Source organism: Pan paniscus, chromosome 7 (assembly GCF_029289425.2).
Source record: "Pan paniscus chromosome 7, NHGRI_mPanPan1-v2.0_pri, whole genome shotgun sequence".
NCBI classification, from domain to species: Eukaryota; Metazoa; Chordata; class Mammalia; order Primates; family Hominidae; genus Pan; species Pan paniscus.
This window is the reverse complement of record NC_073256.2, coordinates 114,101,130-114,121,655: the sequence shown is the minus strand read 5'-3', so window position 1 is coordinate 114,121,655 and position 20,526 is coordinate 114,101,130. Positions and strand designations below refer to the sequence as shown.

Here is a 20,526-nt window from a genome sequence, read left to right as displayed (position 1 = left end):
AAATTAGTCAACTTTGCTATTTTGTAGTCTATTACTTACATTCTAAGTCATCCTCAAAATACAGAACGAAATATGCTTTTAAGAAAAAATGAAAAAGAAGGTGATATATCAATGCAAACCATCTTAATATCTTTTAAAACACTCAATTTGAATAAAATAGGACAATCAATTACAATTGATTTATTAAAATAATTCATTAATAATGAATTATTATTCATCAATTAGAATATCATTAAAGCAACAGTAGAAAAATAGGCAAGGGATATGCTCAAATAATTTAAAGAAGAAAAATATGCTTCCAGTAAACATATGAAAATATTAACCTGAACAATAAGCAAAGGTATGCAAAGTAAAATAATAGGGAAATATCACTTTTGGTTCATCAAATTGGCAAAGATTAGGAAAAAATACCCATGCAGGTGAAGGTGCAGGGTTTTGAAGATACACTGCTAATAAGAGAATAGGTGTGTACAATCTGGAAAACAATTTAACAAAATATATCAAGAATATAAATGTATCAATATGTACATTAATAATTTAAAGTAATTAAATATATATTTACATTGTATCATTAAAATGTACATTATATATAATGTTTACATATCTATTGTGTTAACATTTTTAAACAACTAAAACCACTAAAAAATAAAACAGCTTCTAAGAACTTTATTGGCATTTTTTACATCTATACAAGCAGTTTCAAAACTAATTGTCTCTACTCTCCTACAACTTCCTAGAATATACCGATGATTCCTCCTTTATATGTCATTTATTAAAAACATAAAATTTCCTTTAAAAGTCTATACTTCTTTCTACATTAAAAGATTTTATACCCATGCTATTTAAAAGAAGAGAAAAAAATAAGAAAATAATCTAGTTTCCAATAACAAGGCATTATATTAATTATTGCATATTTAAATTTGGTAGCCATTAGAACTTATTTAAAAAGATATTTACTAGTATGTGGTAAATGTTCATGATATATAAGATAAAAGGACACAAACTATATGCAGTGTGAACACAAGTTTATAAAATAAAATACATATGCATATAGAAATATCAAAAGGAAAAATAGAAATGATAGCAATGACTCTCTAGAGGAAAATATCATAGGTGATTATATGGTTTGGCTGTGTCCCCACCCAAATTTCATCTTGAATTTCCATGTGTTGTGGGAGGGATCTGGTGAGAGGTAATTGAATCATGGGGGCAGGGCTTCCTGTGCTCTTCTGGTGGTAGTGAAAAAGTCTCACAAGATCTCATCATTTTAAAAGGGGGAATTTCCTGCACAAGTTCTCTTCTCTTGTCTGCCACCATGTGAGAAATGCCTTTCACCTTCCACCATGATTGTGAGATTTCCCCAGCCATGTGGAACTGTAAGTCTAGTAAATCTCTTTCTTTTGTAAATTGCCCAGTCTTGGGTATGTCTTCATCAGCAGCACAAAAATGGACTAATACAGTAAATTGGTACCAGTAGACTGGGGCGCTGCTGAAAAGATACCCAAAAATGTGGAAGCAACTTTGGAACTGGGTAACAGGCAGAGGTTGGAATAGTATGAAGGGCTCAGAAGAAGACAGGAAAATGTGGGAAAGTGTGGAACTCCCTGGAGACTTGTTGAAATGGCTTTGACCAAAATGCTCATAATAATATGGACAATGAAGTGCAGGCTGAGGTGGTCTCAGATGGAGATGAGGAACTTGTTGGGAAATGGAGCAAAGGTGATTCTTGCTGTATTTTAGCAAAGAGAGTGGTGGCATTTTACCCCCACCCTAGCAATTTGTGGAACTTTGAACTTGAGAGAGATGATTTAGGGTATCTGGCAGAAGAAATTTCTAAGCAGCAAAGCATTCAAGAGGTGACTTGGGTGCTGTTAAAGGCATTCAGTTTTATAAGGGAAGCAGAGCATAAAAGTTCGGAAAATTTGCAGCCTGACAATGTGATAGAAAAGAAAATCCCATTTTCTGAGGAGAAATCCAAGCTGGCTGAAGAAATTTGCATAAATAATGAGGAGCTGAATGTTAATCCCCAAGACAATGGGGAAAATGTCTCCAGGACATGTCAGAGGTCTTCAAGGCAGCTCCTCCCATTACAGGCCTGAAGGCCTAGGAGGAAAAAGTGGTTTCATGGGCTGGGCCCAGGATCCTCATACTGTGTGCCGTCTAGGGAATTGGTGACCTGCATTCCAGTCGCTCTAGTTGTGGCTGAAAGGGGCCAATGTAGAATCTGAACCATGGCTTCAGAGGGCACAAGCCTCACGCCTTGGCATCTTCCACATGATGTTGAGCCTGCCGGTGCACAGGAGTCAAGAATTGGGGTTTGGGAACCTCCACCTAGATTTCAGAGGATGTATGGAAACATCTGGATGTCCAGGCAGAAGTTTGCTGTGGGGGCATTGCTCTCATGGAGAACCTCCACTAGGGCAGTGCAGAAGGGAAAGGTAGGATCAGAGCCCCCACCCAGAGTCCCTACTGTGGCACCGCCTAGTGGAGCTGTGAGAAGAGGGCCACTGTCCTCAAGACCCCAGAATGATAGATCCACCAACAGCTTGCACCGTGCACCTGGAAAAACTGCAGACACTCAAGACCAACCCATGAAAGCAGCCTGGAAGGATGGAGCTGCCCAAGACCATGGCAACCCACATTTTGCATTGGCATGACCTAGATGTGAGACATGGAGTTAAAGGAGATCATTTTGAAGCTTTAAGATTTGGCTGCCCTGCTGGATTTCGGACTTGCATGGGACCTGTAGCCCCTTTGTTTTGGCCAATTTCTCCCACAAGGAATGGCTGTATTTACCCAATGCCTGTACCCCCATTGTATCTAGGAAGTAACTAGCTTGCTTTTGATTTTGCAGGCTTATAAGTGGACAGGACTTGCCTTGTCTCGGATGAGACTTTGGACTGTGGACTTTTGAGTTAATGCTGAAATGAGTTAAGATTTTGGCAAACTGTTGGGAAAGCATGATTGGTTTTGAAATGTGAGGACATGAGATTTTGGAGGGGCCAAGTCAGAATGATATGGTTTGACTATGTCCCGACCCAACTCTGATCTTGAATTTCCACGTGTTGTCGGAAGGACTCAGCGGGAGGTAATTGAATCATGGGGGCAGGTCCTTCCCATGCTGTTCTCATGATAGTGAATAAGTCTCACAAGATCTCATGGTTTTAAAAAGGGGAGTTCCCTGCACAAGCTCTCTTCTCTTGTCTGCCACCATGTGAGATGTGCCTTTCACCTTCTGCCACGATTGTGAGGCCTCTCAAGCCACGTGGAACTGTAAGTCTAATAAACCTCTTTCTTTTGTAAATTGCCCAGTCTTGGGTATGTCTTTATAAGCAGTGTGAAAATGGACCAATACAGAAGATTTTTATTATTTTTATATTTATGTACATGCTTTCTATAATAAGCAAGTATTAATTTTATAATCAGAGAAATTCTGAGTAAATGATGATGGCTCAACAGTATCATCATTCATTATGTATATGGCTTGGCTGTGTCCCACCCAAATCTTATGGAGGGACTCAGTGGGACGTAACTGAATCATGGGGGCAGTAACCCCCATGCTGTTCTTGTGATAGTGAGTGAATTCTCACAAGATCTGATGGTTGTATAACCGTCTTTCCCCTTTGCTTGCCACTCATTCTCTCCTTCCGCCCTGTGAAGGAGTGCCTTCGGCCATGATTGTAACTTTCCTGAGGCCTCCCCAGCCATGTGGAACTGTGATTCAATTAAACCTCTTTCATCTATAAATTATCCTGTCTTAGTATTTCTTCATAGCAGCATGAGAACAGACTAATACAATGTAGAAGAAGGCCTTATTTTAGTACAAGTGAATAATACCCCAAGGAAAGAACTACCTTAAAAATTCACTGTTTCTCAAATAAATGAGTAAACTAAATGAGTAACTACTATTTACTGAGTATGATGCTAGATGTTGAGAATACAGAAATGGATAAGACTCAGTCCAGGCCACCAGGAGCCCCCTAACTAATACAAAACATACAATAAAACATAACATAATATGGCATATAAACATAATAAAACATACACCAAACATAATAAAAACATACAATCCTAAAATTTGAAGAAAGCCCTGTATTTCGGTAGAGATGTCAGTCTCCACTGAGGATTAATAAATACTCAATGACCTGCTGTGTTGGGCTCAGAGACCATAAACCATGAAGACCCAGAGTTATGTCTGCTGGGAAAGAACCGCATAGTCTGCCCAAGTTCCTCTTTCTTGAACATATGTCAGCCTGTCCCAGATGTGACTGTTGATTCTCATTCTTTTACTTGGTCCATTCAAATCTGATGTATGCTATGTTATCTCAGGACTGATTGGAGATTGTGCTTTCTCCTGTCTTGTAAGTTTGTCCTTCATCTCTTCGGACTTGGCCTGCTTGTATATCTGCCTTCTTCAAACTCTCCACAGATAACTTGCAGAGCTCTCAATCCTGCCATGTGAATAAACTAACATACCTACTGTAATACTGAAGTTGAGAAGAGTGCATAAACTAACATACATACTGTAATACTCAAGTCTAGAATTAAAAAGTTTAAAAATCTGGTTAAACAAAGAATCTACTCCATCACATATAGTTGGCAGAATCCAGCTCCTGTGAATTCTAGCTTCAGTGATCCCTTATGGAGTCTCATAAAAATTACCCTTTCCAATCTAGAGGAGACCTTACAGATTCAACATTCCAACCATCTCTCATTTCACAGGTCATGAAATCAAGGCCATGATGATTAAATGGCAACCAAGGTCACACAACTAGTTAGTGGTAAGCCAAAGTGAGAAGACAGGTTTCCTGAGAGAGAGGCTAGAAGATAAGCTCTGCACCACTCTGCCTGGGTTAGAGATCCTGTTACACCAACTTTACACTGTCTCCTGTGGGAATTTTCCACACCTGGTCCAGCCTAACTCTCCAGTCTCTTCAGAGCTTAAAATAGTCCAGTTGCCAGACAACTGTTTATCTACTTTGAGCCCCATGGAACGAGGAGTGGGGTGAAAGTGAGTCTTGGAAAACCAGAATAGATTCCGGTGAGTAAAATTCACATCCTCTGGGTTTTGAAGGTCTCAGGAGCAATCAGTAACTTGGCTTAGTTTTCAATACCAGGCAGGTGGCCAGGAAAGAGGAGGCCCAGTTGTAGAATGAGAAATGACAATGAGAAAGAAATGGGAATAAGAAAACTTTCTTTAAAAAAACACACAAAAACCAATATATTCTGCTGTTACAGTACAGGTATCAACGGCTTTTGAAACAGATCTGCTTCAGCTAGATGGCTAAAAATAGTAGTCTTATAAATGAAACAACATTAAAATATTTGTATGTGAGGCAATATAGTCTAATGACTAAAAGCACAAACTCTGGAGTTTGACAGTTGTTCATGCCCAAACAAGGCCTCTTACCAGTTGTGCAACCCTTGGTAAATTACATAACCTCTTGGAGTCTGGTTCTCTCATCTGGGAAAAAAAGTGCTAATCCTTTTCAGATAACTGGACAATTGAGAGAGCTTAAAAAGGAGGATTTAAGTTGGTGTCTAACATAGATTAGCATTTAACAGAAGGCAACTGAAGAAAACTGACTAACACTATAGAACCCAAGCTAAGGAGCTCCCTAATACCTTGGAGAATTCTACCACCTATTCATGCAGCCTTAGAGAGATCAAAACTGGCTATCCCACTGATTCTTCCAGCATGGCAGCATGAGTAACTCAGCAGATCTTCACCCCACAAAATATTTAGTGGGAAAAATTATTTAAAAAATAATTTAATGTCTCTCAAAACTCCCCTAAGGGCATACAGCAAAGGACAACATTCATCCAAGAAAATTTACCAAATCTTGATGAGAACAGTAAGAGTCTGTGGCATCTGGATCATGATCTGCTTTCCTCTCCCACCCCCAGCCCCATGTTACAGAAACTCTACTACAGGTACCGTATTCTGACCAAGTGCAGACAAGAACATAAGAGCTTTCTCTCCACCCAATTCTCAGTTTAGGGCTATAGTTTCACCTTTGGAAGGACAGGCTACCAGTGTTTCTCATTCCCCAACCCCATTACCTTGTGGTAGAACCTCTGTTCTAGTCAAGCAATGCCAAGAGAACTGAGGTGCCATTCCTCTACCCAAGTCCTACTCATAGGGTGGAAACTCTACCCTAAGTAGCCATCAAGAATACTAAGACTCTGATCACCCCTTTCTCAGCTCACTCATAGGAGGTGGTCCCACACTGGAAGCTGCAAGCCAACAAGGCTGAGAACTACCTCCTCCCTTCTTATCATCCACTAGGGATATCATTCTGGGTGACACTGGGAGGTGCCACTATCACTGCATCTAGCTCCCTTGCAGTAGCACGAATGTTCTCCTGGGGGAAGAGAGAAGCCATAAGGATGAAGAGCTCCATAGTTCTTATTGATGTTAGTGACTTCATTTAGTGCAGAGAATGGAGAATTCCCTACCTAAGGGTGTTGCTGAAAATAATGGAGAGCTTGGTGAAGAACAATTAAGGGGGTGCTGGTAGCTTCATGATACTGCTAGCAACAAGCAAAATGGCAGAACAACCATAGCTTTAACAGAAAGAACCAAGGAAAGAAACAACCAAGAAGGGCCTTCCTGGGATCCCAGTAAACCCTGGGGGTTGAAAAGCTACACACATGTCCTAGGTCATACCTACTCAGGAACAATCAAAACAACACATGGGTCAGACTTGAAAACATTTCCCAAGCTGCACACAGATCCGTCAACAAAGGGCAGAAATCTCACTCACTCAAGGTGTTTAAGGACAACCTCTGAGCAAACACTGGCTAAAAAATAAGCTATTCTGACCCTGGAGAAAATACTATTAAGCCAAGCTTTAAAATAAAATTATTTGCATTCTGGTAATCTGGAAGGCTGTGTGCATGCCCAAGGCCACACCCTCTCAGAAGTGATTAGAAAAGGAACTTCCAAGGCATTTGGCCTTGGCCAAAGTTGGGGAAAAAAACAAACTTCTTAAGTTGTAATAACAGACTCCAAGCCATAAAAACATCAAATGGCAAAGAGTAAAAATATAACTGTCTAAAGGAACCTAAGCATAACCTTTGACCAATAAGTGGCTTATGCAGACCTACGGGTGACTCATAGGGAACCCAGCCAAAAGAAAAACAAAAAATAAAACAGAAAAACAATCTAAACAGGAACGTCAGAAGCTGAACAGTGTAGGAGAAATAGACATCACAGAGTTAGTACAGTCAAGCGATTAAACAAATGAATGACCAAGTTAATGGATGGGGGAAAGGGAGGAAGACAAGTCAGTATCCAGAGTTGCCATAAAATATTATTTTAAATTACTATTTTAAATATTCAGGTTTTCTGTTTTTAAAACTATGGCATAAAAAGATACAATAAAGTACAACCCATACACATTAAAAAAAAGAAGTAGGCAGTAGAAACTGTCTTTTAGGGGGCCCAGATGTAGGATATAGCAAACACTTCAAAGCAGCTATTATTGAAATATTCAAGGAACTAAAAGAAACCATACTTAAAGAACTAAAGGCAGATATGATGACATCATCTCATCAAATAAAAAATATCAATAAAGACACAGAAATTATTTTTTAAAAAGACCAAAAAGAAGTTCTGGAGTTTAAATGTATAGTAACTAAAAAGACAAATTCAGTATAGAGGCTCAATAGTAGCTTTAAGCTAATAGAAGAAAGAATCAGTAAGCTTGATGACAGATTGATAGAGGTCATACAATCTGAAGAACAAAGAAAATAAAGAATAAAGAAAAATGAGCAGAGCATAAAAGAAATATGGGACATCATTAAATCACCAACACACTGTAAATGGAAGTACCAGAAGGAGAGGAAAAAGAAAAAAAGGAAGAAAAAGAATTTGTGAAAATGATAGCTGAAAACTTCTCAAATTTGATGAAAAACTTCAATCTACACATGCAAGAAAATCAACAACCTCCAAGTAAGATGAGAATAAAGATATACATACCTAGATACATTAGAGTCAAAATAATAAAAATCAAAAGAAAAAGAAAACCTTGAAAGCAATAAAGAAGACATGACTCAGCACATACAAGGAAACCTCCAAAACTGTAACAGCTGACATCTCATCAAAACAATGGAGTCCAGGCCGGGCATGGTGGCTCAAGCCTGTAATCCCATCACTTTGGGAAGCCTAGGCAGGTGGATCACCTGAATCCAGGAGTTTGAGACAAGCCTGTCCAAAATGGTGAAACTGCATCTCTACTAAAAATACAAAAAATTAGCTGGGCATGGCGGTGTGCACCTGTAATCCCAGCTACTTGGGAGGCTGAGGCAGGAGAATCACTTGAACTGGGGAAATGGAGGTTGCAGTGAGCTGAGATTGTGCCATTGCACTCCAGCCTAGGCAACAAGAGTGAAACTCCATCTCAGAAAAAAAAAGGAAGAAAGAAAAAGAAACAATGGAGTCCAGAAGGCAATGGGATGGATAATGTATTCAAAGTGCTGAAAATAAAAAAAAAAAGAAAGAAAAGAAAAAAAGAAAAGAAAAACAAACCCGTCAACTAAGAATCTCATGTCTAGTAAAACTATCTTTCAAAACTGAAGGTTAAGCAAAGAGATAAAGATGAATAAAGGCTCAGAGAATTTGTTGCTAGAAAAATCTAAACAGTTGTTCTGCCCAAAAGCAAGTGACAGCAGTGATTTAGACCCCTATCCTTACAAACATAAAAAAATTATAAGATACTATAAATAACTGTATACCAACAAATTACATGACTTAGATAAAACAGATACATTTCTCAAAAGACACAAACTACTAAAACTGACTCAAGAAGAAACTGAAAATCTGATTAGACAAGTAAAGAAACTGAATTAGTAATTAAAAATCTTCCCACAAAGAAAAGCGTGAATGAGATTGCTTCACTGGTGAATTCTACCAGAAATTTAAAGAATTAATAGCAGTCAGTTGTAATCTCTTCCAAAGAATGGAAGGTGAGGTGACACTTTGCCACTGATTTCATGAGGCCAGTCTTACTCTAATACAAAAAAAAAAAAAAAGACATTATAAGAAAATGAAACTACAAGCCAATATCCCTATGGATGTAAATGCAAAATATTAAGCAAAATACCACCAAACTGAATTCAGCACCATATAAAAAAGATTATGTATTGTAATCAAGTGGGGTTTATCCTAGTAATGCAAGGTTTGTTTAACATCTGAAAATCAATTAATGTAATGCACCGAATTAAAGGAGAAAGAATAGTCTTTTCAACAAATGAGGCTGAGACAACTGAATGACCACATTCAAAAGAAGAAAGCTGAAGCCTTATCTTATACCATATACAAAAATTAACACAATTAATTCACAGATATAAATGTAAGAATGGCAGCCATAAAATTCTTAGAAGAAAATATGAGATGAGAGTAAAGATATACATACCTAGATACATTACAGTAGTAGTAGTAAATGTTTGTGACCATGGTGTAGGCAATGGTTTGATATGACACCAAAAGCACAGGCAAGAAAAGAAATAAAATAAATTAGTTGGACTAATCAAAAATTAAATATTTCTGTAGCAAATATTGCCGTCAAAAAAAAGAAAAGACAGTCCTCAGAATGGGAGAGAACATTAGTAAATCAAATATATGAAAAGGGACTTGTATATACGATACATTAAAAAAGCTTTTAAAACTCTATAATAAAAATCTCATAGTCCGATTAAAAACCGGGCAATGAATTTGGATACACATTTCTCCAAAGAAGATAAACAAATGGCAAGTGAGAACATGGAAGGATGCTCAACATCACTTGTCATTAGGGAAATGCAAATCAAAACCACAATGAGATACCACTCCACACCCACTAGAATAGCTATAACCAAGAAGACAGATAATAACAAGTGTTGGCAAGCATATGGAAAAATTATAATACATTGTCAGTGGGTACATAAAACTGTGCAGCCACTTCAGAAAACAGTTTGGCAATACCTCATAAAGTTAAACATAGAGCTGGTATATGACCCAGCAATTCTACTTCTTGGTATATGCCCAAGAGAAATGAAAACAAATGTTCACATGAAAAACTTGTGCATGAATGTTCATAGCAGCACTATTCATAATATCTAAAAGGTGAAAACAATCTCAATGTCCATCAACTGATGCATGGATAAATAAAAATGTGGTACATCCATAAAATGGAATATTATTGAGCAATAAAAAGAATGAAATACTGAAACATGTGACAACATAGATGAACCTGGAAAACAGTATGCTACATGAAAAAAAGCATTCATGAAAGATCACATAATTTATTATTCCATTCATGTAAAATGCCCAGAATAAGCAAATCCATAAAGACAGAAAGCAGATTAGTGATTTCCTAGAGCTGGGATATAGGTAGACTGGAGAATGACAGCTAATAGTCACAGAGTTTCTTTTTGTGGTGATGAACATGTTCTATAATTAGATTGTGGTGGCTGCACAACTCTGTGAATATATTAAAAATCGCTTGTACATTCTAAATGCGTGAACATCATAGTATGTGAATTATATCTCAATAAATAATGTTTTAAACTGGCAATGTACTTCTTCACTAGGCCTTTCTCTTGGCATTCAAAAAAGTCAAAAGAATAGAAACTTGTTCTTCTGCCACCGGAAATTAGCCCATGGATATATTCAAGGCTAACTGATAGCTCCCTGATGACTGGCTATACATCCCTGATCTAGGCATTTACTGTATATTATCTGATAAAGCTGATCCAGGGTGCTTATAAGTAAAGGTAGAATTCAACCTTGGATAATTCCTTGCAGGAGAAGCCTCAGTTCTATAAAAATAATTAAATCAATTCAGAGTGCAAAGTTCTATTCTCTATTTCATTAATTCTAAAAAATTATTCACACTGAGGCCACTTGGAAGAAGACATCGTTTTTGTATCCTGTTTATGTATATTTCAATTATCTATAGAACGATGCTAATGTTTAACTAGATAGCAATTACAAAGTAATAGGGCTGGTAAGTATCATGGACCAGTAGCTAGAGATTCTGCATTTAAAAAGCGATCCAACATGATCAGTTACCTTTCACAAAAGAAACAGAAGTAAAAAATGGGAGGATGAAAAAGGGTAGAGAACTCATTAAGCCAATGGAATAGGAAATTATCCAGATTATAATATGAATCATGCATATTGTACTCAATTACACCAAGGGACATTAGTTTTATAAAATACAAATCAAACTGAAAAGACAAACAATACCTTCTGGAGGAGTCCCAATGCTGCTGCCAAGACCCAGGATGGCTATCTTATGAATTCTTGGCTCCAGCATCACAGCTGATTCTTCTCCCCTCTCCCAGTGGGGTATTCTCACTGGCTCCAGGTGAACATTCTCCAGCCCATCTTGCTGCAGGTTTTGGTACATAATTTGGATGGCTTTTTCTAGGTTCTTGGAGCCACTCAGTCTGGGTCCAACAGTATCAACCAGAAGTGCCAATCGCTCATAGGATCTGTTCTGGGCTTTACCATAAACAGCTAGGTTGATGATTGCTTTAGCAACATCTCCATAGCTGGCTATTTCTTCTTTTATTTCTTCAAAAGTCCTCTTACAGATGCCATTCTTGTATATAGCTTTCCCAGAGCACAGGGATAAAAGGTGAACACCACCAAAAAATGCGAAGATAAGGAATTTCATTTTTTTTCCAGTTGGTTTTCTTGTTAAGATAATCTACATAAATAAGAAACATTATGTTTTAGGGGAAAAGAATCTCACAGCTATCTGCCCATAACCCAGGGATTGCTTTTCAAGCAGCATTCCCCTTCCCTTCCCAACCACTGCCCAACATCCACCATCAAATTCAGGCACTGTTACTCCGAGGAATGAACAAGTAAAGAGGCAACGATTGACCTCCCTTAAAACTGTAGAATCACGTGTTACCTATTAATCCTGTTTAAAATATGCTAAAAGGATAAATCAAGAAAAGAGCTGGGAAGGAGAGAAAGAAGTGGTGGTAGCAGTGATAGGGCTAAGTCAGTGTTACCTGCTGTATAGTCTCCTAAATAGAGTATAATCCAAATGGGTGTCCTTGCTCCCTCCACCAGGTGTGTTCTCTCCTCTTTGCCTGTCAGACTCCTCCACTGAGGCCTTCTCAGCTGTCATCTGTTTTTGATAATTTTACCAACCCCCCCTTCAGAACAATAATTGCTTCATCTGTGCTTGAAAAGTACTTTATGCTTATGTTCAAAAGCTATTTATTGGAAGCCACTAGATGCCACAAACTGTGGTATGTTTTTAAAAGGAAAAAGTCTAAGCTACTGCAAAAAGCAGAGAATTAATAAAAAGACTGGGCTTTGTTACCATTTAACTGTTTGATATCCACCACCTACATAATACAAATAATAATAACAATAACAGGAAGCATTTATATAGTGCATGCTGTGTGTCAGACCTTGTACTAAGTATGCTACATTCATTAATGCATTTAATCCTCACAACAACTCTATAAGGTAGTTTATTATTACCTTTATTTTACAAATGAGGAAACTGAGGCACCAAGAGATTAAGCAGTTTGCCAAAGATACACAAAGGCTTTCTAGCTCTAGAGTCCATGCTTTAAACAGTGCTACTCAAAGCATGGTTTGTGGGCCATACCAGTCCACAAACTGTTTTTTACTAATGCACAATAGGTAAATACAGAGATTATGAGTAAATGTATTCAATGCTGTCCAATATAGTAATCAATTGTCTCATATGGTCACTTCAATTTAAATTAACTAAAATTAAATTAAACTAAAGATTTATTTTCTCAGTCACACTAGCCACATTTCAAGTACTCAATAGATACGTGTGGCTAGTGGCTATTATATTAAGCAGCACAGACAGAACATTCCTATCATGACAGAAAGTTCTATTGGATAGCACTGGTTTAGACACTTTTTAATAAACTGTATGTCTGCTATTGTTTGAATGTTTGCCCCCTTCAAAACTCATGTTGAAATGCAATTGCGCTTGTGACGGTATTATAAGGTTGGACTTTCAAAAGGTATTCAGGACATGAGGGCTCCACCTTTATGAATAAACTAATGTTTATTGCAGGAAGGGGTTTGTGTCTCCTTTGATCTCTCTCATCCCCTCTTTGCCCTTCTTCTGTGCGATGCCTTCTGCCATGTTATGACTTGGCAAGAAGACCCTCACCAGATGTGGTCCCTCAATCTTGGACTGTTTAGCCTGCAGAACCACGAGCCAATAAATTTTCATTCTTTATAAATTACTCTGTTTGTGGTATTCTGTTAAAGCAGCACGCGTGCACACACACACACACACACACACACACAACTAAGACAAAAATTGGTACCAGAGAGGTGGGTTGTTATAACAAATACCTGAAAAATGTGAAAGCAGCTTTGAAATTGGGTAATGGGGAGAGGCCGGAAGAATTTGGAAGAGCAGCCTAGGAAAAGCCTAGATTACAATGAATGCAGTATTAAGGGCAATTCTGGGAAGGGCTCAGAAGAGCAGATGAGCAAGAGAGAAAGTCTGGAACTTCTTAGAGATTACTTGAGTGATTCTTAGAGATTCATGACCAGAATGCTGACAGAAATATGGACAGTACAGGCAATTCTGATGAGGTCTCAGATGGAAATGAAGAACAACGTATTGGAAACTGTAGTAAAGGCTATCCTTGTTATTAAGTGGCAAAAAACTTGGCTAAAGTGTGTCCATGCCTGAGGGCTTTAACAGAAGGCAGAATTTAAGAGTGATAAACTAGAATATCTGATGGAAGAAATATCTAAGCAAAATACTGAAGGAGCTGTGTGGCTTCTTTTAAATGTGTATAATAGAATGTGAGAGGAAAGAAATAATTTAAAGACAGTATTTATAATTTAAGGGGAAATAGAACATAAAAATTATGAAAATTCACAGCCTGGCCATGTAAAGACTAAAAATGTGTGCTTAGGAGTGCAAACAAAAGATGTGGCCACACAACCATTTGCTAGAAAGGTTTGTATGGATAGTAAAGAGCCAGGTGCTATTCATCAAGACAATAAGAAAATGACCCCAAAGGCACTTCAGGGATCTCTGAGGCAAGCTAGAATCTTGAGGGCAAAGTTTCCAAAGAGGCACCCAGGGGACCTCAGAATTCACTGCCCTGCACCTCACCTGCCCAAATGTCTGTTCCCCACATTCTGGTGCAGTGCCCTTAAGCTGCTCCAGCCATAGCTTGAGCAGGCACATGTGCAGCTAAGGCCTCTGCTCCTGAGTGCACAAGCAGTAAGTCCTGGTGGTATCCACACGGTGCCAATTCTGCAGGCACACAGAGTTCACAAGCTGTGGAGGCATGGCTACCTTCACCTAGATTTTAAAGAATGTATCAGACAGCCTGGGGATCCAGGTAGAAATCTGCTGCAGGAGCAGAGCTGCCACAAACAGTCCCCACTAAAGCAATGTCTAGTGAAGCTGCAGGGGCAGAACCACACCTGAGACTCCTGAACTGTAGATACCAGCACACAAAGCCAGCCCGGGAGAGCTGTAAGCATAAGACTCCAACCTTCCAGCAAAGCCATAGGTGCAAGGCTCTCCAAGTCCTTGGGGGCTCAACCCCTTCCCTAGTGTGTCCAGGAAGCAGGGCAGCATGGAGTCAAAGAAAATTATTTCTGAGGCTTAAGATTTACTGTTGTTGTCCCCATTGGGTTTTGGACTTACTTGGAACCAGTTACCCCTTCCTTGCCTATTTATCCATTTTGGAATGGGAATGTCTATCCTATACCTGTCCCACCATTGTATTGTGGAAATAGATAACTTGTATAATTTCACAGGCTCACAGCTAGAGGGGAATTTGCCTCAGAATGAATTGTGTTATGTCTCACCCATATCTGATTTAGACAAGACTTCGGACTTTTGAGTTGGTGCTGGAAGGAATTAAGACTTTGGAGCTATTGGGATGAAATAAATGTGTTTTGTATGTAAGAAAAACATGATGGGAGGAATACTATGGGTTTAACTTTTGTCCCTCCAAATTTATGTTGAAATTTAATTGCCTTTGTAATGGTCTTGGAAGGTAGGACCTTTAAGAGATGTTTAGATCATGATGGATTTGCCCTCGTGAATGGACAAATGCCTTTATTGAGGGAATGGGTTATTTATCATGGGAGTGAGTTTACCCCCTCTTGCTTTTTCTCTCTCCCTCTCTTGCCCTTCCACTATGTGATGCCTTTTGCAAAGTTTTGATGCAGCTAAAAGGCCCTCACCAGATGTGGCCCCTCAATCTTGGACTTTCTAGGCTCTAGAATTGTAAACCAATTAATTTCTGTTAGTTATAAACTATCCAGTCCATGGTATTCCATTATAGCAGCACAAAATAGACTAAGACAACATCTTGTCAACTTTAATGATTAAAAAATGGTGCTTCTCTTTGTATGTCTTTTTACTTTCACCTTTCTAATTTATTATTATTTTGTGAAAGCATTAGTCTATAACAAATTCAAAATTTTCAAAATTGTTCCTTCACCACAGATAATATGAGAAGCACAATCATAAACTACTAAATTATAAGAAAAAATTCTAAAATAAGCCAGCATGCAGAGCCTTTAAAAATATGACTCCAACAACTACTTCAACCTTATCTAACCTCCTCCCCCTCTAGAGCACACAGATTTTCATTCTCATTCTCTTTCTCTCTCCGACACACACATACATATACATGCATTGCTAAGCTTCTATATTTTGAGCCCTTGAAATGTGTTGAGTCCAAACTGAGATGTCTTAGGCTGAGGGCAGTGGCTCATGCCTGTAATCCCAGCACTTTGGGAGACTGAGGCAGGAAGACCAGCCTGGGCAATATAGCAAGATCCAGTCCCTAAAAAAAAAAAAAAGTAAAGAAAAAGAAAGAAAGAAAAGAGAAGAAAGAAAGGAAGGAAGACAAATTGAAATGTTTTGTAAGTGTAAAATATTCACCTGATTTGATTTTAATGACTTAAGTTGAAAAATAAATAAATATTTCAGATAAATTGGGTTAAATAAAATGTGTTATTATTGATTTTACCTGTCTCTTTTTACTTTGTACTATGGCTATTAGAAAAATTTAAATTGCACATTTGTGTTCATATTTATATTGGACAATATTGCTCTAGCTGCATTGAACTTCACGCTGTTCTTCAAACGCACAGGCTCTTTCATAACTCTGGGTCTTTACGTATGTTCATTCTCTTTTATTGAAAGACCCTTCTCCTCACCTCCTCCCCTTCATCTGGCAAATGCCTCCACTTACTCTTTAATGAAAATGCTTTAAAAACTACCTTTTCTGTAAAGGCTCACTAAACAACACCCCAGAGTTATTTGCACCATCTTCTGTGTTTCTACCATAATTAACTATGCTATCAGCTAATATGTTTGTTTATAAACCTGTCTCCCTTACTATCAAAGTCAAGTAGGGTAAATTATTCACCACTGCACCTTCAATTGTTATACTCAAATATAGGCACTCAATACATTTTTATTTAAGAAATAAATGAGCATTTAAACTCTCTAGGTCTTAGCTTCCCAGAGTATAAGAGTACTGGCCTTGCCTCCTTCACAACTAAGCTGTAAGAGTAAAAAGTTGCTATCATATTTAAACTATTTTGAAAAATTATGAAAACTATACACTGCTGCTGCTTCCCTTTTTATTACAACTATTTACATGCATAGGGTCCTGGTTTCTAAAGCCACTAAAGCCACTATACTGATACTTGTTTTTAAAAGCTAAATTTTGTTAACTAATAAAAAAATTTCACCAGATTGCAATTTATTCTTGAAAGTACATTTTTCCAATGTATTGTTGGTGCAAAAAAAAGGTTCATAAGACATCTATTCATTAGCACTAACCACAAATATCTACTTCTCATTAAAAGTTCTCTAAGCATTCTGCAAACATTAATTAACTATTTCACAATACATTTCTAGTGATGGATTAGAATCATATAATGACACCATTGTAGAGATATAGGAGAGCTTAGTGATCCCTAGTCCATATCCTTGCTTTATAGAAAGTTAATCAAGACCTGTGTTTTGATTCCCAGGCAGCAGATAAACCTGAAACTATAATCAACCAGGTAATTTGACTGACTGACTTACACAGACTTCCTGGAGGATTATAAATTGTGTTTTTTATAGGAAACCATATGCATTTACACGAAATAGAAACTCAATGAGGAATACCCAAACGCAGTCTAAGAGGCAAATAACTGTAATAATATATATATACTCAAACATTCTCATGCATAGAGTACCATGAGAACAAAAAAAAGAATAAAAGGAATGCTGAAAAGCTCTAGAGAAGACATAACATCTGAAGACAGTCTTAGGAAATGGCTCAGCAGGCAGAGAAGAGGGAATGGTACCCTTTCTAGAGGGACCACCAGAACTTAGGTCACAGTCTAGTTAAAAAATATGTCCAGAAAATAACATTGCCTAAGTCAGACATCCTTTTGCATGTATGTCACTCGTATTAATAAATAACATGCCTTTGTTTTTTTTTTTTTTTTTGGAGATGGAGTTTTACTCTTGTTCAGGCTGGAGTGCAATGGCACAATCTCGGCTCACTGCAATCTCCACCTTCTGGTTTCAAGCAATTCTCCTGCCTATGCCTCCCGAGAAGCTGAGATTACAGGTGCCTGTCACCATGCTCAGCTAATTTTTGTATTTTCAGTAGAGACAGGGTTTCACCATATTGGCCAGGCTGATCTCGATCTCCTGACCTTGTGATCCACCCCCATCAGCCTCCCAAAGTGCTGGGATTACAGGCGTGAGCCACCACACTTTGCCATAACATGCCATTTTTATAATAATACTTAATGTCTCCTTATATGGTCAATTAAATTAATTTTGATACTAAAATGATATAATCACTTTAAAACAGAAACTGAGTGTTATTCTAAATACCTTAACTAGACTGTATTTTCAAATTCCACAAACATAATAATGCTTATTTTTAAAAGTAGGTTAATTTAAAAGATATTCTTTTAACAAAGTTAGTTTTCCCTGAGTATATCGGTAGCACTTTAGAAGATTTACTAAGATCGAAGGCACAAAACAATGAGCTATATGAGAAATCACCTAGAACCTTCAACATAAGTGAACAATAAATAGGTGGTAGTTGACTCAAAACCTGGTTTTCCCTGGAATATAATCTAAAAATTACTGATGTAATTCCTGGCTGGAATGCATAATCATATATCTCTCTAACAGCACTACAGAATTTTATTATTATTGTTTTTAGATAGTTACATTAGGCCAACTAAGGTAGTTTTTCATTAATAAATAGTAGAAAATAATATTACTAATCGTCTATATTTGGAGAAGTAACAAAAATGGAACAAGATATTAATATATCACATTCCACTTAAGAAAACCAGCATAAGATATAATAGGTATTTTTAAAACATAGAAATCATAATCTGATATATAATTTATAAATTCTAAGCAAGAAATAGAAATGTATTATAAAATTAAAATAATGAAATATATAGACAGAATAAAACTTAATCAAGACCGGTATTCAAGGGCAACCTTAAAAAGTTCTTTCCTGGCCGGGCATGGTGGCTCACGCCTGTAATCCCAGCACTTTGGGAGGCCAAGGCATGCGGATCACAAAGTCAGGATACCGAGACCATCCTGGCTAACACGGTGAAACCCTGTCTCTACTAAAAATACAAAAAATTAGCTGGGCGTGGTGGCGGGCACCTGTAGTCCCAGCTACTCGGAAGGCTGAGGCAGGAGAATGGTGTGAACCAGGGAGGCAGAGTTTGCAGTGAGTCCAGGAAAAAAAAAAAAAAATATATATATATATATATATATATATATATATATATTTTCTAAGACACAGACTTAGGGTCACCATACATAGGAAAATTCATTCTAGACCTGGAGTCAGTTCAAAGGATGATGATCAAGGGCCATCAGTTTGTTGGCATGAAATGACCAAAAACACTTGTTTACTTCAGTGTGAAACTTTTAGGGAATAACCGTATAGGTAATAAGTAATGGCTTATTTGGAAATTTTGAGGAACTTCATATGTTGTCCTTGTGGTGATGTGGCAATGGATGAATTCTCTGTGCTAAGGAGACAGCGGGTAGTGAAGATCACAGGAATTCTCCCTCCTTCCCTTTCCCCTTCCATTTCTCCCTCCCATCCTTCCGTATGAGGGGTGGTAAGTTGTGTCTCCTGTTGCAGCACTCTAGGGCATTTTGCTCCATAAATGTTGGAGCTTCACAAAGTAGATGTTTTCAGGCAAACCTTGGGGAATACTTCCTTCCTATTGCTGCTGTACCTTCCACCATTTTCCCCTACTCATCATATACCTACTTGTCATTTTCTCCATAGGCCACATATTGTAAAGCAGCCATGGGGATGAAAATAATGCTGCGAAAAACATCTGTGCCTATAAAAGATGCAATTCATTTACAAAGACACTCAAGATTTTCTTCCATTTAAAATCCCTGAAATACTAATAAACTAATTGAAAAAAAAACTCTACTGCTCTCTCAAGCAATTATAGGACTATTTGAAATGTCTAAACTTAAACTACACAACATTTTTTAGTGTTCCTTATTCTTATAAACAAAAGGTTGAAGTTATTGTTCCTTCACTTGAATTCAAAGTATGGAATTATCAAATGTTATACCCTTCAAAATGTTAAACAACTATTTTTTTAAAAACCCATGCTGTATCATGCTTTTGAATTCAGAAGTTATATATTCAAAGGCAACTTTGGAGCACTGTTTGAAAAAGATTTGCTTTTCATATATTGTCTTCACAATCCATAGTTACAGATTATCTTTTTCACAAAAAAAGAGATAAAATTCTTTATAATGTCATTTTCTTTCTTTTCTACTTAAATCTGGAAGCAAACTCAAGCAAAACCTACATTTCTCATACTGTGAATTATATTCTAATAATAGGTTTATATTTCGAGGAAACAAAAGAAAGCCCTTTGATTCTGTTTCTAAATATTTCTCCTAAAAATTATCATTCAAAAATGTCTCAGGCTATGATAAAAATGCCAGAGCGAATAGACAAACAGAAGTGGAAAAGAACACAGTGGAAAGAGAATGTGCTAAAAGACAGAGGGACTAAGATTTAAAGCCTGAGATTTATTGATCTTTTATTGTGACAGTTACTTTTTCTTCTATACTACTTACATGAAAACTTAAATATTTCCCCTAAGCCCTCCATTCCTGAACAGGATTCACTGATATAAATTTAACCCTCAGTCTTCAGTCTAGAATGTGTAATAGACAGAAAGTCCAGAAGTGCTAAATCCTAGCACAGACACTGGCACACCAAAGTTCACTTCCCAACTTCTGACAATATTCCTGGATTTACGGTAGTTAGCCCTTTAAGTATCTTAAGGAAGATTTTTGCCTTTATTCAAAGCTCACATAATACTGGGTTTCCATTTCCCATAGCTTACATTCCAGTTATTTATTCAGTCATTCAGGAAAGCTTATTGAGAACTCACTATATGCAAGGAATTCTGCAAGAATTTGGGAAAAGATACAAACATAAGGAAAACCC

At 37.5% G+C, this 20,526-nt stretch overlaps 1 protein-coding gene across 10 annotated transcripts in view; it reads right to left on the bottom strand.

Annotated features, from left to right (window-relative positions):
* CPQ (carboxypeptidase Q) overlaps positions 1–20,526 on the bottom strand; it is a 625,632-nt gene that overhangs the window by 475,166 nt on the left and 129,940 nt on the right. For all 10 annotated transcript variants that reach the window (XR_004673002.3, XM_003821683.5, XM_034966385.3 and 7 more), the window contains exon 2: positions 11,234–11,699. Coding sequence is in view for 9 of the 10 variants with exons in the window: in XM_003821683.5 (XP_003821731.2) it covers positions 11,234–11,666 (433 nt within the window). In the remaining variant the exon portion in view is untranslated. The remainder of the gene's footprint in view (positions 1–11,233; positions 11,700–20,526) is intronic.